General features: G+C 44.9%; 1 protein-coding gene and 1 non-coding gene across 2 annotated transcripts in view; one reads left to right on the top strand and one right to left on the bottom strand.

Annotated features, from left to right (window-relative positions):
* The window catches only part of LOC144482705 (uncharacterized), a 34,737-nt gene that overhangs the window by 2,690 nt on the left and 6,957 nt on the right, over positions 1-25,090 (top strand). Inside the window, exons 3-4 of the mRNA XM_078201547.1 lie at positions 6,939-7,192; positions 15,997-16,688. Coding sequence (XP_078057673.1) covers positions 6,939-7,192; positions 15,997-16,688 — 946 coding nt within the window. The remainder of the gene's footprint in view (positions 1-6,938; positions 7,193-15,996; positions 16,689-25,090) is intronic.
* On the bottom strand, positions 591-663 carry trnav-aac (transfer RNA valine (anticodon AAC)). The gene has a single exon. It is a non-coding gene; the product is annotated as a tRNA-Val (tRNA).

The raw sequence follows: 25,090 nt of genomic DNA, 5'->3' as shown, positions 1-25,090 counted from the left end.
GGTGCTTATTTGAGACAGTCAGCATTTAAACAAAATCAGATATCTTTAAAGGGAAGAGATTTAAGAATGATCTGTTATTTATACTTGATCCCTCTTTATTCTGCGTGTGAAATATTCTGGTGCTTAAATCCCGTTCATCTGTAGGAAAGTCCAGCAGATCTCCACTGAGTCTCGATTTCTTCATCTGCCTGAGTGCTTTTTCCTATTTCTTTATTATGAAGAACAATTTTAAAAAGATGCTTCAGGGCAATGTCTGCCATTTCCTCCAGTTCATTTACAGTTTCACTTGTCTTTATGAGCACAAAATACTATTTGACATGTTTCAGATGGTGATTAACTATGTTAGTCTGCATTTATAAAACCATTAAGTTCTGTTGTGGTTTGAACAAGTTGCTGATATGCGCACGGTGTCCAAATACACACATTTATTTCCTCATTGCGTCTCAAACTACAGCATTTCTGATTTTGCTGAGAGCATTTGTGGCCGAGTTTAGAGCAAAGATAATATGGCTGCAACATCGAGATTCGGAATATGTACAGCAAAAACTGAAACCATGCAAAACTACCCTCACAATAAATGAGTAAATTAATGTTTCTGCCCGGTTTTGAACCGGGGACCTTTCGCGTGTTAGGCGAACGTGATAACCACTACACTACAGAAACAACTGACAGCATAGCGCCACCAATTGGCCTGACCACAATGTTCACCTCCACTGTGTTGCTGCAGGTTCTAATGATTACACTGAGAGCCCATGTCAATTAATACAAGACAAAAAACATTTCTTTCAACTTGATTTCTCAACTTATCTTGAACTTCAACATTTAAAAGTGGTCGTCCAGCAAATATCTAAGGAGCAATGATTTCTGCTCAATCATTAATGCATCATTCTCATCTTCCTTCGAATAATTTTAACCAGCTCCACCCAGTACTTGTTAGCTGTTCAATGTTTAATATTAATATCTTTTTATTAATTACATATCTCCTCATTCTGAATTGAATATCTCTGAAATATACAACATTGAAATGCAAGCATGACTGACCAACAAAAGAATCGAGTCACTGGGTAATACACATCCCATGGTGCTTATTTGAGACAGTCAGCTTTTAAACAAAATCAAATATCTTTAAAGGGAAGAGATTTAAGAATGATCTGTTAGTTATACTTGATCCCTCTTTACTCTGTGAGTGAAACATTCTGGCGCCTAAATCTCGTTCATCTGCAGGAAGCCCAGCAGATCCACACTGATTCTCGATTTCCTCATCTGTCTGAGTGGCTTTTCCTAATTCTTTACTCTGAACAACGATGTTAAAAAGATGCTTCTGTGCAATGTGCGCTATTTCCTCTAGTTCAGTTACAGTTTCACGTATGCCTGTCTTTATACTGTTAGGAGTCTAACAACACCAGGTTAAAGTCCAACAGGTTTATTTGGTAGCAAACGCCACTAGCTACCAAATAAACCTGTTGGACTTTAACCTGGTGTTGTTAGATTCCTTACTGTGTTTACCCCAGTCCAACGCCGGCATCTCCACATCATTTATACTTTTAGATATGTTTCAGATGGTGATTAACTTTGTTCGTCTGCATTAATAAAGCCATTAAATTCTGTTGTGGACTGAACGAGTTGCTGATATGAACACGGTGTCAAAAAGGGACCTCTATTTCCTTTCATTGCGTCATAAAAATACAAGATTTCAGATTTTGCTGAAAGATTTTGAGGCCGAGGTCAGAGCAAAGATAACATGGCTTTAATATCGAGTTTCGGATAATGTTCAGCAACAAATTTAAATCATGTAAACTTCCCTCATCCTTAAAGAACAAATACTAATAACATTCCGGCATGGCTTTGAACTGGGGAGCTTTCGTGTGTGAGGTGAATGCAATCACCACTTGCAAGCACCCAATGGGACTCTCTTGAAATGTTGCAACACTCATTGTGAATGCTGTAGACATATTGATCCAAGAATGATTGAAAATGGTTGACAATGGCAGGCAACAATAAGAGGCCCTTTGACCCACAATGCCTATGCCAATTATTTGATTACGAGCTACCCAACTGATGTATCGGTGTGGGCTTGGTGGACCGAAGGGCCTGTTCCTGTGCTGCACTGTCCTTTGTTCTCATTTCAGTTTCCTCCTCTCATTCCATGAAGCTGATTTTTCTCCCTTTCAAGTCATTTCTCCCTTTCAAGTCAATCCCCATTTGAAGAAAGAGTTTCTGTGGAATCCGTGTCCATACAGTTTGCTTTAAGTAACAACGTTTCCTTGATCCAATGGCATGAAGTATTGGATATAGCTTCCCGACATAGTTTTCAATGTAAACATATATTTATTTATGCAATTGATTTCATATTGAATTTACAAAACGAGTTTAATCGGATGAAGCATCTCCTCATTATTTCTGAATTATATATAATATAACTAATTAACTTCACAACTTTCCACAGAATGTGGAATAGAACAGAGGAGAATGAATCACCTGCACCCAAAGCAGTCTCCTTGTGTTGTCCTCCTGTGTCCCGAACATTTGATCCGATAACATTGAGAATGGGTGGGGAATCAGTCTTACCTACACTGACCTCACACGGGGCGGCACAGTGGCACAGAGCTACCTCACAGCGCCAGGGACCCGGGTCCGATGCCTGGCTTGGGTCTGTGTGCAGTTTGCGTGTTCTTCCTGTGTGTACATGGGTTTCCTCTGTGTGCTCTGGTTTTCTCCCACAGTCCAAAAGACGCACTGGTTCGGTGCATCGCCATGCTAAAGTTCTCCCTTAGTGTATCCGAATAGGTGGCGGAGTGTGGCGACTAGGCGATTTTCACAGTAACTTCATTGCAATATGAATGTAATCCCACTTGTGACACTAATAAAAAACTTTAAACATGACACGGACACATCCAAAATATGTTTCACTGTAAAAAATAAATCCATCCATTGTTGCTTATTCTCCAATAGTTGTCAATTGCTTATAGTCATCAATTAATGATCACCGTTTATAAGAAATACATTTCTGGCTGTTCCTGTTGTTAAAATGGACAGTTTCATCGCGATGAATATCTAACGGGATATTGCCGCACTGACACGACCCCAGGGAATTCCAGTTCAGGAAGTTTACTCTGGAACTAGTACGTTTTTGGCATTGTCAATGGGCGCACTTCTCTTCAGTGTGTCTATGGCTGTGTTAATCTGATTGTTTATCTTCCTCAGTGATTGTCTGTATGTCTATGTTTGATTCGATCGGTTTGAGAATCGATCACTGTGTTTCCTTGTCCCTGTGTCTATGCTTTTGTTGATTCTGTGTGGTATACATCGCTTCCAGTGAACACGGAGGCGGCGTTATTCATGTACGATCATGGTTAACAGCTGAGACTAATATATGTCACAAATCTACAGAATAATCCTGTATTTATAGCGAGGGACATTAGAATTGATATCGGTGCCTAGACATATATCTATATGGTTATATATCCTTACATGTGTTAGCCTTTGCACATGGCTGTGTGTGTATTTGCATTCCCGGTGTCTGCTGGGTTTCCTCAGGTGCTCCGGTTTCCTCCCACGATCCAAAGATGTGCAGGTTAGTTTGATTGGCCATGCTAAATTGACCCTAGTGTCAGGGGGATTAGCGGGGTAAATATATGGGGTTACGGGAATAGGGCCTGGGTGCGCTTGTGGCCGGTACAGACCCGCTGGGCCGAATGGCATTCTTCTGTACCGTACGGATTCTATGATTCTAATATCTCAATATGTGTCAGTCTTTGCAGGTGGCCGTGTGTGCACCTGTTTCCAATATGCGGCAGTGCTGCCAGGGGAGGGCGCTCTCTGATCACTTATGCAAGATCACCATTCCTTCTCGAGAAAGCGCTTGTTTGAAGATGTAAAAATGGGCGGAGACAGGGAGTCACGTTCGACCTCATACCATTCCACTGACTGTTTCAACTTCTCCAATTACAGTTCTGGTACAGTCAGTGATCACTGTCTCTGTTTCTGAAGCTCTAACTGGAACCATGGGGGTGAAATTCTGTCTGACTCTGGTTATTGTCCTGATCACAGCTCGGTCATTTTGAACCTTTGGGTGAAATCCGGCAATCACCAAATTAATTCCCCATTTCCATCTCGAGGCAATTATTCCGTTGTTGTTACTCCTAATCCGGTTTGTGTCCGCTGTTTATTTTCAGAGATAGAGTCATAGAGTCACAGAGTCACAGAGGATTACAGCATAGAAACTGGCCCTTCGGCCCAACTTGTCCATGCCGCCCTTTTTGTTTGAACCCCTAAACTAATCCCAATTGCCCGCATTTGGCCCATATCCCTCTATACCCATCGTACCCATGTAACTGTCTAAATGCTTTTTAAAAGACAAAATTGTACCCGCCACTACTCGAGCCTCTGGGAGCTTGTTCCAGATACTCACCACCCTCTGTGTGAAAAAATTGCCCCTCTGGAACTTTTGTATCTCTCCCCTCTCACCCTAAATCTATGTCCTCTGGTTTTAGACTTCCCTATCTTTGGGAAAAGATATTGACTATCTAGCTGATCTGTGCCCCTCATTATTTTATAGACCTCTATAAGATCACCCTCAGGGTCCTACGCTCCAGAGAAAAAAGTCCCAGTCTATCCAGCCTCTCCTTATAACTCAAACAATCAAGTCCCGGTAGCATCCTAGTAAATCTTTTCTGCACTTTTCCAGTTTAATAATATCCTTTCTACAATAGGGTGACCAGAACTGTACACAGTATTCCAAGTGTGGCCTCACCAATGTCTTGTCCAACTTCAACAAGATGTCCCAACTCCTGTATTCAATGTTCTGACCAATGAAACCAAGCATGCCGATGCCTTTTTCACCACTCTGTCCACCTGTGACTCCACTTTCAAGGAGCTATCAACCTGTACCCCTAGATCTCTTTGTTCTGTAACTCTCCCCAACGCCCTACCATTGACTGAGTAAATCCTGCCCTGGTTCAATCTACCAAAATGCATCACCTCGCATTTGTCTAAATTAAACTCCATCTGCCATTCGTCAGCTCACTGGTCCAATTGATCAAGATCCCGTTGCAATCGGAGATAACGTTCTTCACTGTCCACTATGCCACCAATCTTGGTGTAATCTGCAAACTTATGAACCATGCCTCCTATATTCTCATCCAAATCATTAATATACATGACAAATAACAGTGGACCCAGCACTGATCCCTGAGGCATACCGCTGGCCACAGGCCTCCAGTTTTAAAGACAACCCTCTACAACCACACTCTGGCTTCTGTCAAGAAGCGACTTTTGTATCGATTTAGATACCTCACCCTGGATCCCGTGAGATTTAACCTTATGCAACAACCTACCATGCGGTACCTTGTCAAAGGCCTTGCTAAAGTCCATGTAGACAACATCAACTGCACTGCCCCCATCTTGGTGACCCCTTCAAAAAACTCAATCAAATTTGTGAGACATGATTTTCCACTCACAAAGAACATAAGAACATAAGAAATAGGAGCAGGAGTAGGCCATCTAGCCCCTCGAGCCTGCCCCGCCATTCAATAAGATCATGGCTGATCTGACGTGGATCAGTACCACTTACCCGCCTGATCCCCATAACCCTTAATTCCCTTACCAATCAGGAATCCATCCATCCGCGCTTTAAACATATTCAGCGAGGTAACCTCCACCACCTCAGTGGGCAGAGAATTCCAGAGATTCACCACCCTCTGGGAGAAGAAGTTCCTCCTCAACTCTGTCTTAAACCGACCCCCCTTTATTTTGAGGCTGTGTCCTCTAGTTTTAACTTCCTTACTAAGTGGAAAGAATCTCTCCGCCTCCACCCTATCCAGCACCCGCATTATCTTATAAGTCTCCATAAGATCCCCCCTCATCCTTCTAAACTCCAACGAGTACAAACCCAATCTCCTCAGCCTCTCCTCATAATCCAAACCCCTCATCTCCGGTATCAAAGCCATGCTGAATGTTCCTAATCAGTCCTTGCGTCTCTAAATGCCTTCCAACAACTTACCCACCACAAATGTGAGGCTCGCCGGCCTGTAGTTCCCAGGCTTTTCCCTGAAGCCCTTCTTAAACAAAGGCACAACATTTGCCACTCTCCAATCTTCAGGCACCTCACCCCGTGACGATCGATGATTCAAATATCTCGGCTAGGGGACCCGCAATTTCCTGGGATATACCTCATCAGGTCCCGGGGATTTATCTACCTTGATGCGCTTTAAGACTTCCAGCATCTCTTTCTCTGTAATATGTACACTCCTCAAGACATCACTATTTATTTCCCCAAGTTCACTAACATCCATGCTTTTCTCAACAGTAAATACTGATGAGAAATACTCATTTAGGATCTCACCCATCCCTGTGGATCGGCACATAGATGTTCTTGTTGATCCTTAAAAAGCTCTACTCTCTCCCTTGTTACTCCTTTGCCTTTTATGTATTTTTAGAAGCTCTTTGGATTCTCCTTTGCCTTATCTGCCAAAACAATCTCGTGTCCCTTTTTTGCCCTCCTGATTTCTCTCTTAACTCTACTCCTGTACCCCCTATACTCTTCAAGGGATTCACTTGATCCCAGTGCCTATGCATGTCATGTGCCCCTTTCTTCTTCTTGACCAGGGCCTCAATATCCAGAGTCATCCAGGGTTCCCTCCGTCTACCAGCCTTGCTCTTCACTCTAAGAGGACTGTGCTTACCCTGAACCCTGATTAACACACTTTTGAAAGCTTGCCACTTACCAGACGTCCCTTTGCCTTCCCACAGACTCCTCCAATTAACTTTTGAAAGTTCCTGCCTGATACCATCAAAATTCGCCTTGCCCCAATTTAGAATTTTAACTTTTGGGCCATGAGATGAGTAACGGTGACTCAGTGTCCCAGTCAGAACCAGTTGTGAAGCAGCAGAGGGTGAAGATTCAGCAATACCCTGCAGTTACTTTGCATCGAGTTCAGCTACACAACATTACCTGTTCTGGTATCGCCAGTATCCACACCGAGCTCCTCAGTATCTGCTCAGAGCCGCTAGTTATGGGTTTACCGATACGGCTCCCGGCTTTGAACACTTCAATGAGAATCTCAACCTTAAACAAAGCACTTTTCACTTGTCCATGAAAGATTTGAAGATGGCAGACAACGCCGTGTATTACTGTGCACTCAGACCCACAGTGAATGAGGCTCCCGCGGGCCTCATACAAAAACTGGCACAGGTCGATAATCAATGGTTCACTGTCAGGACAACACATGGGATCAAAAATCAGAGAAATGTTACCCATAGTGAACGTGACAATACAGCCCCACCTGAGTGTTTTCCCTCACTGAGGTCAATAATTGTCACTGTTGGTAAATTTGAGATATTTTTACTCATATTACTATCAGATCAAGTCCAATCATTCCCCGATCCCATTCACACAAACCCGCAGATCTCTCAGGAGAACAAGGTCATCAATCTGTATTTTAAATGCTCCAGATCAGTTAACTGTGACAGACCACACCTTTCAAAAGTGATCAAATATCAAAGGCAGACTCAGAGTTGTCACATGTTGAAGTTGCTGGGTTAATAATATTGACTGACTGAAATCAATGTATTCCCAGTCGAACCGCATCTCAATTCTGAGTTGGGTGATTACATTTTCCCGGTGTACTTAAAACGGTATCTATTAATTATCCTCTTGCACTGGGCACTCAGTACTTGTGTATTCGACAGGCGTCAAATTATTTGCTTCATTTTTCACCTTAATTCGGGGAAAGATCTACCTAAAGAAATATACCGACATTGAGTTCGAAGGAAAGAGAGTTAAACCGAGAGAGAGACAGAATGACTGTCTCATTGTTCCACAGGAGCAGGCTGAGGGTAAGGGAGCTTGTGTGTGCACTAATTTATTTAATTATTTTTTCAGTTAAATTAGTGAAAAAAATCGGAGGTTTTTTTTCTAAACAGGAAATAGGCCCAGCAGCAGCCTGGGAAGGTTTTGGAGGGTTTAAAAGTAGGCCGCACCTTTGAGCGGGCAGCGTCGTTAGCGGGCAGCGGAGTGAGCAGGGGACAGAGTGAGAGCTAAAAGGGCTTTGGCTCACAGGGCTTCAGCGAGGAAGGTTGTTTGTTTGTTTTTCTTCGGTTACACCCCCTTTTTGTTTTATCCACAAAACTAAAAAGGACATGGCTGGTATGAGTGGGAGGCCAGTATACTGCATTCGGTGTGAGATGTGGGAGTTCCTGGAGACTACTTGCCTCCCGGAAGTCCATATCTGTGCCACATGTGTGGAACTGCATCTCCTGAAGGATCGTGTAAGGGAGCTGGAGCTGAGGCTCGATGAACTCAGTTTAGTTAGGGAAAATGAGAGAGTAATAGATAAAAGTTATAGTCAGGTAGTGACACCAGGGTCTCGGAAGGAAGACACGTGGGTCACAGTTAGGAGGGGTAATAGTCAGAAGGGTGATGTGCCAGAAAGTACCCCAGTGGCAGTCTCCCATAAAAGAAAGGAATCGGCAACAGATGGGAGAAGGGAAGGGAGTGAGCAGTCTGTGGAGGGATCCCCTGTGGTTGTCCCCCTCCAAAATAGGTATCTTGTTTTGGATTCTGTGGAGGGGGATGACCCTCCAGGGGTAAGCCACGAGGACCAGATCGCCTCCACGGAGACAGGCTCAGGGGTCCGGAAGGGAAAGAAGGGGTTTAGGAGAGCGATAGTTGTGGGGGACGCAATGGTTAGAGGCACGGACAGGCGCTTCTGTGGGACTGAACGAGAATCCAGGATGGTAGTCTGCCTCCCTGGTGCCGGGGTACTGGATGTCTCCGAGAGGGTAGGAAGCATATTTAAAAAGGAAGGTAGTCAAACGGATGTGATTGTACACATTGGGGGAAATGATGTAGGTAGGAAGAGCAGGGGGGTCATACGAGAGAAATTCAGGGAGTTGGGTGCTAGGCTAAAAAGTAAGACCTCCAGGGTAGCAATATCTGGACTGCTCCCGGTGCCTAGTGCAAGTGAGGCTCGGAACAGGGAGATTCTACAGTTGAACGCGTGGCTAAAGGACTGGTGCAAGAGGGAGGGTTTTAAATTCATAGATAACTGGGAAATCTTCAAGTCAGGATGGCAACTGTACAGAAAGGATGGGTTACACCTTAACTGGAAGGGAGCAAATATCCTGGCTGGGAGTTTTGCTAGAGTGTTTCGGCAGGATTTAAACTAGTGTGGCAGGGGGGTGGGGAACAAAACAGGAGGTCAGTAAATACTGAGGCTGGGGTCGAGCTGGGGGCCAGGGCAAGGCTAGCTAAGAAGACGAGCACTCTGGAGGAGGAGGACCTGACTGGGCCTGGAGGTCTGGAGTGCATCTGCTTCAATGCGAGGAGTGTAACGGGTAAAACAGACGAACTTAGGGCCTTAATGCTTGTGCGGAATTTGGATGTGGTTGCGGTGACGGAAACTTGGTTAAAAGAAGGACAGGACTGGCAGCTGAATATTCTGGGGTATAAGTGTTTTAGGCGAGACAGAGGAGGGGCTAAAAAAGGTGGGGGAGTAGCGATATTAGTTAAGGAGCATATTACCGCGGTGCAGAGGGTAGACAACTTAGAGGGGTCATGTACTGAGTCGCTGTGGGTGGAACTCAGAAACAGGAAGGGTGCATCACTATGCTGGGGGTGTACTACAGACCACCCAACAGCCCACGGGAAGTGGAGGAGAGGATATGTCAGGAGATTCTGGATAGGTGCAGAAAACATAGGGTTGTTGTAGTGGGGGACTTTAATTTCCCTGGCACAGACTGGAAAGTGCTGAGAGCTGGGGGACCGGATGGGGAGGAATTTGTAAAATGCGTACTGGAAGGTTCTTTGGAACAGTATGTAGATAGCCCGACTAGAGAGGGGGCTATACTGGACCTAGTTCTGGGAAATGAGCCCGGTCAGGTCGTCAAAGTTTCGGTAGGGGAACATGTGGCAAATAGTGACCACAACTCTGTTAACTTTAGGATAGTCATGGACAAGGATGAGTGCTGTCCTATGGGCAGGGTGCTAAATTGGGGGAAGGCTGACTATAGCCGGATTAGGCAGGAATTGGTGGATGTTGATTGGGAGAGGATGTTCGAGGGTAAGTCCGCGTCTGGCATGTGGGAGTCTTTTAAGGAACTATTGATAAGGCTGCAGGATAGGCATGTGCCTGTAAAAAGGAAAGATAGGAAAGGTAGGATTCGAGAGCCGTGGATAACCAGGGAAATTGAGGATCTGATTAAAATGAAAAGGGAGGCGTACGTTAAGTCCAGGCAATTGAAAACAGATGGAGCTCTGGAGGAATACAGAGAGAGTAGGAAAGATCTCAAACGGGGAGTTAGAAGGGCAAAAAGAGGTCACAAGATGTTCTTGGCAGGCAGGATTAAGGAGAATCCTAAGGCATTCTATTCATACGTTAGGAACAAAAGAGTTGTCAGGGAGAAAATTGGACCTCTCAGGGACAAAGGAGGGGAATTATGCTTAGAACCCAAGGGAATAGGGGAGATCCTAAATGAATACTTTGCATCGGTATTCACGAAGGAGAGGGGCGTGTTAACCGGGAGTGTCTCGGAGGGAGGTGTTGACCCGTTAGAGAAAATCTCCATTACAAGAGAGGAAGTGTTAGGTTTTTTAGGGAACATTAAAACTGACAAAGCCCCAGGGCCTGATGGCATCTATCCTCGACTGCTCAGGGAGACGAGAGGTGAAATTGCTGGGCCTCTGACGGAAATCTTTGTCGCTTCTTTGGACACGGGTGAGGTCCCTGAGGATTGGAGGATAGCGAATGTGGTCCCATTGTTTAAGAAGGGTAGCAGGGATAACCCAGGAAATTATAGGCCGGTGAGCTTGACGTCCGTGGTAGGGAAGTTGTTGGAGAGGATTCTTAGAGACAGGATGTATGTGCATTTAGAATGGAACAATCTCATTAGTGACAGACAGCATGGTTTTGTAAGAGGGAGGTCGTGCCGTACAAATTTGGTGGAGTTTTTTGAGGAAGTGACAAAAACGGTTGATGAAGGAAGGGCCGTGGATGTCGTCTATATGGATTTCAGTAAGGCATTTGACAAAGTCCCACATGGCAGGTTGGTTAAGAAGGTTAAGGCTCATGGGATACAAGGAGAAGTGGCTAGATGGGTGGAGAACTGGCTTGGCCATAGGAGACAGAGGGTAGTGGTCGAAGGGTCTTTTTCCGGCTGGAGGTCTGTGACCAGTGGTGTTCCGCAGGGCTCTGTACTGGGACCTCTGCTATTTGTGATATATATAAATGATTTGGAAGAAGGTGTAACTGGTGTAATCAGCAAGTTTGCGGATGACACGAAGATGGCTGGACTTGCGGATAGCGAAGAGCATTGTCGGGCAATACAGCAAGATATAGATAGGCTGGAAAATTGGGCGGAGAGGTGGCAGATGGAGTTTAATCCGGATAAATGCGAAGTGATGCATTTTGGAAGAAATAATGTAGGGAGGAGTTATACAATAAATGGCAGAGTCATCAGGAGTATAGAAACACAGAGGGACCTAAGTGTGCAAGTCCACAAATCCTTGAAGGTGGCAACACAGGTGGAGAAGGTGGTGAAGAAGGCATATGGTATGCTTGCCTTTATAGGACGGAGTATAGAGTATAAAAGCTGGAGTCTGATGATGCAGCTGTATAGAACGCTGGTTCGGCCACATTTGGAGTACTGCGTCCAGTTCTGGTCGCCGCACTACCAGAAGGACGTGGAGGCGTTAGAGAGAGTGCAGAGAAGGTTTACCAGGATGTTGCCTGGTATGGAGGGTCTTAGCTATGAGGAGAGATTGGGTAAACTGGGCTTGTTCTCCCTGGAAAGACGGAGAATGAGGGGAGATCTAATAGAGGTGTACAAGATTATGGAGGGGATAGATAGGGTGAACAGTGGGAAGCTTTTTCCCAGGTCGGAGGTGACGATCACGAGGGGTCACGGGCTCAAGGTGAGAGGGGCGAAGTATAACTCAGATATTAGAGGGATGTTTTTTACACAGAGGGTGGTGGGGGCCTGGAATGCGCTGCCAAGTAGGGTGGTGGAGGCAGGCACGCTGACATCGTTTAAGACTTACCTGGATAGTCACAAGAGCAGCCTGGGAATGGAGGGATTCAAACGATTGGTCTAGTTAGACCAAGGAGCGGCACAGGCTTGGAGGGCCGAAGGGCCTGTTTCCTGTGTTGTACTGTTCTTTGTTCTTCGTTCTTTGTTTGTGTCTCAGCAGACTAGATAATTGAGTGAATCCCTTCCCACACTCGGAGCAGATGAATGGCCTCAGCCCAGTGTGAATGCGTTGGTTTGTCAGCGGGAGGGATGAGTGAGTGAATCCCTCCCCACGCTCTGAGCAGGGGAACAGTCCCTCACCCGTGTGAAATCGCTGGTGGTTCTGCAGGGTAGATGACTGAGTGAATCCCTTTCCACACACACAACAGGTGAATGGTCTCTCCCCATTGTGAACCCGCTGGTGTGTCAGCAGGGCAGACGAATCGCTGAATTTCTTCCCACACTCAGAGCAGGTGAATGGCCTCTCCCTGATGTGAAGTCGCTGGTGATTCCTCAGGGTGGATGAATCACGAAATCCCCTTCCAAACTCAGAGCAGGTGAACGGTAATTCCACAGTGTGGCTGCATCGAAGGGTTTCCAGCTTCGAGGGACAATTGAATCTCTTCCCACAGTCCCTACATTTCCATGGTCTGAGTGTCTTTGTACATCTCCAGGTTCAGATGAAGGTTTGACCCCACAGATAACACATACATGGTCTCTCTCCTCACTGTGAATCCTTCAATCTTTTCCAGGCTGTGTAACTGGTTAAAGCTCTTTCCACAGTCAGTTCACTGGAATACTCTCACTCGAGTGTCTGTGTCTCAGTGATTTTCCAGTCACACTGATGTTTAAACAGTTTGAAGGGACAGACAAACATTTCCTACTCTAGTTTCAAATGCCGATGGTATTCAGATCCTGAATAATTGGGTGACTCTGTCAGATCCTAACGTCATGTTTGTTGAGATTTGTGTCTGTAAATTCTCCCCTTCTAATAGCCTGTGAAAGAAATTCACAAAAATCATTGCTGCCAGTCCAGGATAAAAACTCAGAACAGACAATTCTAGTTTCTGTGAAACATTCTTTCCTCTCATTCTTGAAAATTTGTAAATCTCCATCCCAAACACTCTCCCTCCATTCTCACTTTTTGCTGGACCTGAAATAGACATTGTCCTGAGGGTGCTGATTCATCCTAATCGACAGATCTGTGCTGACTGTTTCATGTACAGGACACATATTCCTGAAATCTTCACACAGGCTTGTGTCTAAGAATATAAAAAATTTGCATATTTAGTGGACTAAAAATGTATGCAATATTCAGCACTCTATTACATGATTAGAGATACAGATGGGTGCGGAAGAACTTGACTTAGGGAGCAAGCAATCATGTTCTGGAACTCACTGACAATGAGAGTGGTGGAAGTGGAGACGACCAGTGATTTCAAAATAAAATTGGTCGGGCACTTGAAGGAATTAAATGTACTGGGGAACAGGGATATCGAGGAAAAATGGCACTGAGTGGATTCCCCGACAGAGACTTGGCACGGACTCAAGCTGCTGAATTGATTTATCTTCTGCTCTGATGACTCTTTGACTGGAAAATATACAGAGTAGTTACAATACTATTCTGGAATTAAACAACATCAACTGTAATACAAATCCATAAATAACATACCTAATATGCACCATATAGTAAGAAGTCTCACAACATCAGGTGAGAAGGAACAGCGCTCTGAAAGCTCATGATTCCAAATAAACCTGTTGGACTTTAACCAGGTGTTGTGAGACTTCTTACTGTGCCCACCCCAGTCCAACACCGGCATCTCCACATCATATGCAGCATATACAAAAACCAGACATATCAATATTGTTACGATCCTCATGGTCACCTTATAATAAACAAATTCCCACAAATCACAATAGAATAAACTAAAAGACAATGTTTCATTTTTAAACATTTTTACTTTCAAAATTAATCTAAAATTAACATCACTGAATCATTCATTAAGAAACAGTATTTGAATAGACAAGATAAATTACACTTTAAAAAGCTCAGACAATAAAAACAGGTTCCACAAATTCACAAACATTTCCCCCCTCAGTATATTTAGCTCTAATTCCAGTTCCAGAGAATTTCTCTGTCTCTGTATTTCCCAGGGGGGGAAAGAAAGTGTTTTCCTCACAGATGTTGTCCTCTTTTTAGGTCAAACCAAGTAAACAAACTCAGATTAAATCAGGACAAAGTAAAAGGGGCAGCTCCCCAAAAAGGAGGGGGAACAGCCCGAACAGAAATCAAAGTACAAAGGAAACTTAAAAACATCAAATGAGAAATCCGATGTTGTCCAGAGGATGAAGTTTGAGTCTGTGTGTGAAGTTTGAGTCTGTGGTGAAGTTTGAGTCTGTGTGTGAAGTTTGAGTCTGTGTGTGAAGTTTGAGTGTGTGGTGAAGTTTGAGTCTGTGGTGAAGTTTGAGTCTGTGGTGAAGTTTGAGTCTGTGGTGAAGTTTGAGTCTGTGGTGAAGTTTGAGTCTGTGGTGAAGTTTGAGTCTGTGTGTGAAGTTTGAGTCTGTGTGTGAAGTTTGAGTCTGTGGTGAAGTTGGAGTCTGTGTGTGAAGTTTGAGTCTGTGTGTGAAGTTTGAGTCTGTGTGTGAAGTTTGAGTCTGTGGTGAAGTTGGAGTCTGTGGTGAAGTTTGAGTCTGTGTGTGAAGTTGGAGTCTGTGTGTGAAGTTTGAGTCTGTGTGTGAAGTTGGAGTCTGTGTGTGAAGTTTGAGTCTGTGGTGAAGTTGGAGTCTGTGGTGAAGTTTGAGTCTGTGTGTGAAGTTTGAGTCTGTGTGTGAAGTTGGAGTCTGTGTGTGAAGTTTGAGTCTGTGTGTGAAGTTTGAGTCTGTGTGTGAAGTTTGAGTCTGTGGTGAAGCTACAAACAGAAGCTGTTCTGTTTCAAACCAAACTGCGGGACTTGGAAGAAAATGATGGGAAGAGATTTTGCAAAGTCCCCTCCCCCACTCCCTCAGCTGGCAGCCCAGCACGCAGGCGCAGAGAGTGCTGCTGAGCCGAGCTGTCCGGAGCAGGCGCAGAGAGCGCTGCTGAGCCGAGCTGTCCGGAGCAGGCGCAGAGAGCGCTGCTGAGCCGAGCTGTCCGGAGCAGGCGCAGAGAGCGCTGCTGAGCCGAGCTGTCCGGAGCAGGCGCAGAGAGCGCTGCTGAGCCGAGCTGTCCGGAGCAGGCGCAGAGAGCGCTGCTGAGCCGAGCTGTCCGGAGCAGGCGCAGAGAGCGATGCTGAGCCCAGCTGTCCGGAGCAGGCGCAGAGAGCGCTGCTGAGCCCAGCTGTCCGGAGCAGGCGCAGTGCGGCTGCCGCCAGCGGTCCGCTCTCGATCTCTTTTTGGAGCAGCAGCCGCTGCAGAGAGAGGGGGGAGGGGGAGATCACCGAGCGGCTTCTCGCTCTGGCCGGAGCCGCCAGCCGGTTGCCTGGAAACCTTGGCTGGAGGAGGTGCAGGGGGAGGGGGAACAATGGGTGGGGCTCCCGGGTCCGCGAGCCGGGCCTGCGCCATGGAACCCCGCAACGTCACTGCGGAGCCGAGTAATTCCTATTGGCTGATTCAGGCAGCGCTCCATTGTGACGTCTCAATGCGGAAGTTGGCCACTGAGCTTCAGATTAAAGCTTCCACTTGGATTTGAAAAGACTTCGGCCATCAGTGAGTGGAAAAGCAGCAACACCCTGCCACACCCGAGTGAGAGTGTTCCAGAGCACTGACTAAAGAGCTTTCACCAGTTACACAGCCTGAATAAATATCACCATTCACAGCAGGGAGAGACTGTCCCCGCGTTCTGTGTGTGGACAAGGCGTCAACTGATTGGCCACCCAAGGGAGAGGCAAGGACACCTGCACCATGGAGAAACCATGGAAATGTGCAGACTGTGGAAAGAGATACAGAGCCCCCTCTCTGCTGGATGCTCATCGGCGCAGCCACACTGGGGAGCGGCCATTCATCTGCTCTCAGTGTGGGGAGGGATTTGCTCTGTTGCCCAGCTTGCAGTCACACAAGCGAGTTCACACCGGAGAGAGGCCGTTCACCTGCTCTCAGTGTGGAAAGGGATTCACTGTGTTATCCACTTTGCAGAGACACCAGCGAATTCACACTGGGGAGAGGCTGTTTATCTGCTCTCGGTGTGGGAAGGGGTTCAGTCAGTTTTCCAACCTGCAGATACACCAGCGAGTTCACACTGGGGAGAGGCCATTCATCTGCTCTCGTTGTGGGAAGAGATTCACTCGGTCATCCGACCTGCGGACACATCAGCACATTCACACCGGGGAGAGGCCATTCACCTGCTCTCAGTGTGGGAAGGGATTTACTCGTTCATCCGACCTGCGGACACACCAGCGAGTTCACACTGGGGAGAGGCCATTCACCTGCTCTCAGTGTGGGAAGGGATTCACTCGGTCATCCGTCCTGCGGAGACACCAGCGAGTTCACACTGGGGAGAGACCATTTACCTGCTCTCAGTGTGGGAAGGGTTTCAGTCAGTTATCCACCCAGCAGAAACACCAGCGAGTTCACACTGGAGAGAGGCCGTTCACCTGCTCTCAGTGCGGGAAGAGATTCACTCAGTCATCCCACCTGCAGAGACACCAGCGAGTTCACACTGGGGAGAGACCATTCACCTGCTCTGAGTGTGGGAAGGAATTCACTCAGTTATCCAACCACATCAGTGAAGTTACACTGGGGAGAAACTGTCCACCTGCTCAGTGTATAAAAAGTGTTCAGAATTTCATCACGGCTGCTGAGGCACCAACAAGTGCACAGGGGTTGGATTCTGCTGTTATTGTTTCTGCTCTCAGTTACATCCAGGACTGCATTTTGTTCATTCTCACAGTTGGTCAATGGGGAGGGTCAGAGGGTTTCTTTCTGCTGGACTGGCCGGTCTCATGACTTTCCCTCCAGTGGGCTGATGCTCTTTGAGTCTTGTTGTGAATACCTGGTTTCAAATTTCACAAGGATCACAGAGTGACAGGATGTTAGGAAGTTCAGAGATATTTAGTCAGCATTTCTGTTTGAAACTCCCCCAGATGCCCATCCAATTTCCTTTGTAATTGTTTATTGTCTCCACTTCCTCCACCCTCATAGGCAGCGAGTTCCAGGTCATTACCATTCGCTGCATCAACATTTTCTTCCTCACATCCCTCCCTACATCTCTCACCTGAAACTTTAAATCTGTGTCCCCCTTGTCCTTGTCCCTTCAGCTAATGGGAACAGCTTTTCTTTGTCCACCTTATCTAAACCTGTCAGAATCTTGTCCACCTCTATCAAATCTCCCCTCAACCTCCTTTGCTCCAAGGGAAACAACCCCAGCCTGACATTGACTAACAGAATATGTTAGAACCTGAAACCAAATGGGAATGTTTAATTCCTGTTTTAATGATATTGTGAATATATTGTCCTGGACAATAAAGGAATTGGAATAACTCACCTTGGGAGTGGTTGAATGGAATATGTCAATCTGGTATCCATCTACAGTCCAGTGAAAGTCTGGAATATGTAGCTGGTAATCCCTCCCTAACAGCACTGTGGGAGTACGTACACCTCAGGCATTGTAACAGTTCAGGAAGGCAGTGTTGGGGTTGACCATGGTCGAGGCAGCTACATACAGCCACATATTCTGTTATAATTGAAGGACTGCAGATTGAATGTGAGGCATTATGGGACTGGACTATCTTGACCACATTCCTGTGACTGCTCAGTTTCTGCAATCACGGACCATTAAAGCTGCTTAGTGCCCAACAGAGGACCTGGTGAGAATATTTACTCAGAATGAGTTAGAATTAAACTTATTCCAGGACCGACTGGTGTTCAGTGGCTGAGATACCCGAATCTGTGAAGAGAAGGTCTGACCAATCAACAAACAGTGGGAGATAGTTGGTTAAGAAGTTAAAAAGCATTCTCAGGCATTGTTTAAATTATTTTATCCCAAATTTGTGATAAGAACTTTGAGGGACTTGTGACCCGTTAGTCAGTGAAGTAATGGTATACTCCAAATAGCACTGGACTGAAAAGCAGACCTCTGAGAGTAGATTCTAATGGTTATAAACTGACCCAAGCATGGCCAGTGAAAAAATCAGAGCTCGAGTGAGGACTGGACAGGTCTCTTACCTGCTAATTGGAAACTAAGAACAAGAAACGTATCGATAAAATTATTAGAGAATACAGCCAACGTTTCGAGTCTGGAAGACACTTCATAACCGCTCTTATGAAGTGTCATCCATACTTTAAACATTGGCTCTATTCTGTCTCCTCAGATACTGTCAGACCTGCTGAGATTTTCCAGCATTTTCTGTTTTTGTTTCAGATTCCAGCATCCGCAGTATTTAACTTTTATGATAAAATGATTAGTTCTGATTGGAATCCCTACGACCTTCCTGCAAAACAGAGGGAGTGGTGGCAAAAGGGGAAAAAGGATAAGGATGATAAAGTCTGGGTTCTGATTCTCCGAGCCCATGTAGAATCAACAAAATGAGTGAAGCAGTTTATGAAGAACAGAAGTTATCCATCCCTAAAAAAACTGATCAAATTAAAATAATTAGGTTATGGAATATAACAAAAAAATGAAGAGCTGAAGTTTACAATCGAGTTTGTTTTGATTTTTTTACTTGTGTAAAGTGGTATTATTGTGTGCCAATTTTTTTCTGCTCACTCCCCATCCCTTTAGGTTCTGAAGAAAAGTTAACCCTTTCAGCAGACAATTCATTTCTTTTCAAATCATCTGAAAACTCATGTCTATTTTAGTTTATAATTGAAGATTTATGGGAATTGGCTAAGATGGGCTTTCAACATTTTTCTATTCTTTCTCTATTCACTGTTAATCAACACTCTGTTTTATCTTTCTGACTTGTTACATTTTTAATGATTAATAAACTTTCTGAATTCACGATTTAAAGTATTCTTTCTTGCCACATGGTTAAGACACTGGAACCTGGTGTGATTTACGATGAGGGAGGTTATTGTAAACAAGAGAACCCCCATAAATCTTAGTTCAAATAAATCAAAGTTCTTACAAATGGAATGTTATCCTTTATTATGAGAGAAATTGAACACAGGAGTAAAGATGTTCTGCTTTAGTTATGATATGGAGATGCCGACGTTGGACTGGGGTAAACACAGTAAGAAGTTTAACAACACCAGGTTAAAGTCCAACAGGTTTATTTGCTACCAGATAAACCTGTTGGACTTTAACCTGTGTTGTTTAAGACCATAAGACCATAAGACATAGGAGCGGAAGTAAGGCCATTCGGCCCATCGAGTCCACTCCACCATTCAATCATGGTTGATTTCAACTCCATTTACCCGCTCTCTCCCCATAGCCCTTAATTCCTCGAGAAATCAAGAATTTATCCATTTCTGTCTTGAAGACGCTCAACGTCTCGGCCTCCACAGCCCTCTGTGGCAATGAATTCCACAGACCTACCACTCTCTGGCTGAAGAAATTTCTCCTCATCTCTGTTCTAAAGTGACTCCCTTTTATTCTAAGGCTGTGCCCCCGCGTCCTAGTCTCCCCTGCTAATGGAAACAACTTCCCTACGTCCATCCTATCTAAGCCGTTCATTATCTTGTAAGTCTCTATCAGATCTCCCCTCAACCTCCTAAACTCCAATGAATATAATCCCATTTAACTTCTTACTATGCTTCAGTTATACAGGGCATTACGGAGACTGCATCTTGAATACTGGGTGCAGCTTTGTCTCCTATTTAAGAAATGATACAAATGCATTGAAAGTGGTTCAGAGGAGGTTTAATAGATTGCTTCCCAATTCTTGACCCTCACAGTATAAATTATGTCCGATTTTCCTTGTCTTCAGCTCTGACAAAGGGTCATCCTGACTCAAAATGTTGTCTCTATTCTCTCTCTGCAGATGCTGTCAGACTTGCTGAGATTGTCCAGCATTTTCTGTTTCTGTTTCACATTCCAACAACAGCAGAATTTTGCCTTTATCCCAATTCTTGTTGGATAAGGGCATCAAAAATATCGGGTGTAGAACGAGAATGTGGAACTCCACACAAACAGATCAGCCATGACCTAAATAAATGGTGGAGCAGACTCAAAGGGCCAAATGACCTACATCTGCTCCGATGTCGAATGTTGGTCACAGATTCCTGAGGATTGTGAAACAAGGCTGGAAGATTCGCCTTGCTTGTGTTAGTGGGAAAATGTCCAGGAGAACCATCACTGTGAAGGACAGTTCTGGGATTAAAGGTTGCCAGACTGGAAAAGGAAAACAATGGAAATAAACCCTTGAGGAGTAAAGAATCACTTTGGACTGGTTTTTGGAGAAAGAGTGTCAACATTCCAAGGCAGAATAAAATATAACGGTTGAGTGGGATATTTAATGGTGTTAAGAGTAAAAGGGCAAAGTTTAATTTTAAGTTTAGAACATAGAACATAGAACATAGAACATTACAGCGCAGAACAGGCCCTTCGGCCCACGATGTTGCACCGACCAGTTAAAAAAAAAAAACTGTGACCCTCCAACCTAAACCAATTTCTTTTCGTCCATGAACCTATCTACGGATCTCTTAAACGCCCCCAAACTAGGCGCATTTACTACTGATGCTGGCAGGGCATTCCAATCCCTCACCACCCTCTGGGTAAAGAACCTACCCCTGACATCGGTTCTATAACTACCCCCCCTCAATTTAAAGCCATGCCCCCTCGTGCTGGATTTCTCCATCAGAGGAAAAAGGCTATCACTATCCACCCTATCTAAACCTCTAATCATCTTATATGTTTCAATAAGATCCCCTCTTAGCCGCCGCCTTTCCAGCGAAAACAATCCCAAATCCCTCAGCCTCTCCTCATAGGATCTCCCCTCCATACCAGGCAACATCCTGGTAAACCTCCTCTGCACCCTCTCCAAAGCCTCCACATCCTTCCTGTAATGTGGGGACCAGAACTGCACACAGTACTCCAAGTGCGGCCGCACCAGAGTTGTGTACAGTTGCAACATAACGCTACGACTCCTAAATTCAATCCCCCTACCAATAAACGCCAAGACACCATATGCCTTCTTAACAACCTTATCTACTTGATTCCCAACTTTCAGGGATCTATGCACACATACACCTAGATCCCTCTGCTCCTCCACACTATTCAAAGTCCTCCCGTTAGCCCTATACTCAACACATCTGTTATTCCTACCAAAGTGAATTACCTCACACTTCTCCGCATTAAACTCCATCCGCCACCTCTCGGCCCAACTTTGCAACCTGTCTAAGTCTTCCTGCAAACTACGACACCCTTCCTCACTGTCTACCACACCACCGACTTTGGTGTCATCAGCAAATTTGCTAATCCACCCAACTATACCCTCATCCAGATCATTAATAAATATTACAAACATTTAAGAGCAATGTTCCCTATAAAAAAGTGTTTAGTCATTGTTGCTTCCAGTTTGTTGGAATAAACGCCAGAAACTTGAAGTTTTGTTGTGTGATTCTTTAATTTACTCACTGGGCTTAGAATTCTTTTTTTTAAATTGTTGATCGTTACAGAGATCCTAACAGTTCATTTAAAGCCCCGAGTTTTGATTTCCCATTTGAGCCTGGGACACCTTTCTGTCTCTCTGTTGCTAGTGTCAATGACAGCCAGGTGACGGAGCTGAGGGCTGAATTTAGCTGAGAATAATGGGGCCTACGCCCCAGTTGGGAAACTGCCCTGGGCGTCGCACTAATAGAGAGACAGGAAGATGCTGGAGGACTGACTGGGAAATGGGCCTCCAACCAATTGTTATATCTGTCTCTCAGAGCTAAAGAGAAACCTGTCTCTTTAAATACAGATACAGGGAAGAGGCTGCACTGAAATCTGTCCCTTCTAACCTGCACAAAAGCAGGAGGCTGAGATTGACAGGCTGCAGGAGGAGTCCATTCAGCCCATCGTGCCCCTGCTATCTCTTTGAAAGGACTGTCTGATTCATCCTACCACTCTGATCTGTCCCCACAGCCCTGCAAATTCTTCCCTTTCAAGTCTTTACCCTTTGGAAAGATTCTATTGAATCTGCTTTCAGGCAGATCAGAACAACTCACTGTGTCAAAAAATAAAATAAAATCTCATCTCCCCCTCTGGCCCCTTTGCCAATTACCTTAGAGGGACTCACTTTCTGTTAAAGAGCCTGCCAACCCCTCTCACCCACTTTCCCGAAAGTGCATCAATCTCAGCAGGAAAAGTCCAGAACAATCAAACACCTTTACTGATGAAAGTTTATTAATGAAACAGAACTTGGTTAAAAACAAACAGAAAATGACTTGAGGATCAAAGACAACCAGAGTAAAAGGATGTTCACAACGTTCTAGACCCAAATGGTTTCTCTTTAATTCATCTGTAGCCTGTTCCCTGCCCTCTTTGTGGTAAAGGCAGAATTCTCTGGATAGTAAATTTTAAAAGAAGTTTATTGAATGAAAAAGTTTTACTGAACAACTTTAAGATATTGACTTTTACAACTTTGTGTGGGTGATTGGTCCATAGAAGCGTAACCCTCTCTGGCTCCTTTCACAGGAATTATTGTGGAACTCGGGAGTCTGGCTCCTTCTCTGACAGTAATTTCCTTGGAACTCAGCCTCGGGAGTTTTCAGTATTTGGCTCGCAAGGAAGACCTTCAGAACCTCTACTTTTATCCACAAAGTGACCATTACCTCACGTCAGAGTTGGGCCTGTTGTATCATGACAATTGGCCAATTTGATCACAAGATTAATTTAACTGGATCCTCAATTACTGACACCACCTTCTCTCATTATCTTAGACAGGAATACAATAGAACTGGTTCATACTATCCCTTTATCTGATTCTGTACAATCCCTTATTCACACAGTTTCAAATGTTGAGGCTAATCAGAGCTTGAAGGTCTCTCTCGCCAGGACATTTATCCTCATTGCACATTCTTTACATACACAGCAATTCAGCTTTTACAGCAAATAAAACTCAATCTTTTATTAGAACTACTGATTCATTATTCATTGATTAACTATAACTCAATTAAGGCTCATGACTTTCTCATCTGTTAATGACTGGTAGCTAATAAATAGCTACCAGATGGGGCAGATGTTTGAGGGCAAATCAACATCTGGCATGTGGGAGGCTTTCAAGTGTAAGCTGATAGGGATTCAGGACTGGCACATTCCTGTAAGGATGAAGGATAAGTATGGCAAGTTTTGGGAACCTTGGATAACGAGAGATATTGTGAGCCTCGTCAAAGAGAAAAACGAAACATTTGTCAAAGCTAGGAGGCTGGGAACACACAAAGCAAGTGTGGAATACAAGGAAAGTAGAAAGAAACTTCAGCAAGGAGTAAGGAGGGCTAAAAGGGGTCACGAAAAAGCATTGGCCAGCAGGATTAAGGAAAATCCCAAGGCTTTTTATACATATATAAAGAGCAAGAGGGTAGCCAGGGTGAGGGTTGGCCCACTCAAGGACAAGGGAGGGAATCTATGCGCGGAGCCAGAGGAAATGAGTGAGGTAATAAATGAGTACTTTGCGTCAGTATTCACCAAAGAGAAGGACTTGGTGGATGATGAGTCTGGGAAAGGATGTGTAGATAGTTTGAGTCATGTTGAGATCAAAAAGGAGGAGGTATTGGGGTTCTTGAGAAACATTAAGGTAGACAAGTCCCCAGGGCCTGATGGGATATACCCCAGAATACTGAGAGAGGCAAGTGAAGAAATTGCTGGGGTCTTGAGAGAAATCTTTCTATCCTTACTGGCGACAGGGGAGGTCCCAGAGGATTGGAGAATAGCCAATGTTGTTTCTTTGTTTAAGAAGGGTAGCAAGAATAATCCAGGTAATTACAGGCCGGTGAGCCATACATCAGTAATAGGGAAATTATTGGAGAGGATTCTTCGAGACAGGATTTATTCCCACTTGGAAATAAGTGGATGTATTCGTGAAAGGCAACATGGTTTTGTGAAGGGGAGGTCGTGTCTCACAAACTTGGTCGAGTTTTTGGGGAAGTGACGAAGATGATTGATGAGGGTAGGGCAGTGGATGTTGTCTACATGGACTTCAGTCAGGCCTTTGACAAGGTCCCTCATGGTAGACTGGTGCAGAAGAAGTCGCATGGGATCAGAGTTGAGCTGGCAAGGTGGATACAAAACTGACTCGGTCAAAGAAGACAGAGGGTGGTGCGTTTCTGAATGGAGGGCTGTGACAAGTGGCATTCCTCAGGGATCAGTGCTGGGACCTTTGCTGTTTATAATACATATAAATGATTTGGAGGAAAATGTAACTGGTTTGATTAGTAAGTTTGCAGACGACACAAAGGTTGGTGGATTTGGGGATAGCGATGAGGACCATCAGAGGATACAGCAGGATATAGATCAGTTGGAGACTTGGGTGGAGAAATGGCAGATGGAGTTTAATCCGGACAAATGTGAGGTAATGCATTTTGGACGGTCTAATACAGATAGGAAATATACAGTAAATGGCAGAATGCTTAAGAGTATTGATAGACAAAGGGATCTGGGTGTACAAGTACACAGGTCACTGAAAGTTGCAATGCAGGTGGAGAAGGAGTCAAGAAGGCATACGGCATGCTTGCCTTCATCGGCCGGGGCATTGAGTTTAATAATTGGCAAGTCATGTTGCAGCGTTATAGAAGCTTAGTTAGGCCACACTTGGAATCGAGTGTTCAATTCTGGTCGCCACACTATCAGAAGGATGTGGAGGCTTTGGAGAGGGTACAGAAAAGATTTACCAGGATGTTGCCTGGTATGGAGGGCATTAGCTATGAGGAGAGGTTGGAGAAACTTTGTTTGTTCTCACTGGAACAACGGAGGTTGAGCGGCGACCTGATAGAAGTCTACAAGATTATGAGGGACATGGACAGAGTGGATAGTCAGAAGCCTTTTCCCAGGGTGGAAGAGTCAATTACTTGGGGGAACAGGTTTAAGGTGCGAAGGGCAACGTTTAAAGGAGATGTATGAGGCAGATTTTTTACAGAGAGTAGTGGGTGCCTGGGACTCGTTGCCGGGAGAGGTAGTGGAAGCGGATACAGTAGTGACTTTTAAGGGGCGTCTTGACAAATACATGAAGAGGATGGGAATAGAGGCATATGG

This window comes from Mustelus asterias, unplaced genomic scaffold (assembly GCF_964213995.1).
Source record: "Mustelus asterias unplaced genomic scaffold, sMusAst1.hap1.1 HAP1_SCAFFOLD_42, whole genome shotgun sequence".
Taxonomy (NCBI): domain Eukaryota; kingdom Metazoa; phylum Chordata; class Chondrichthyes; order Carcharhiniformes; family Triakidae; genus Mustelus; species Mustelus asterias.
The sequence above is the reverse complement of the archived record's forward strand: the minus strand, read 5'-3'. Positions and strand labels throughout refer to the sequence as shown.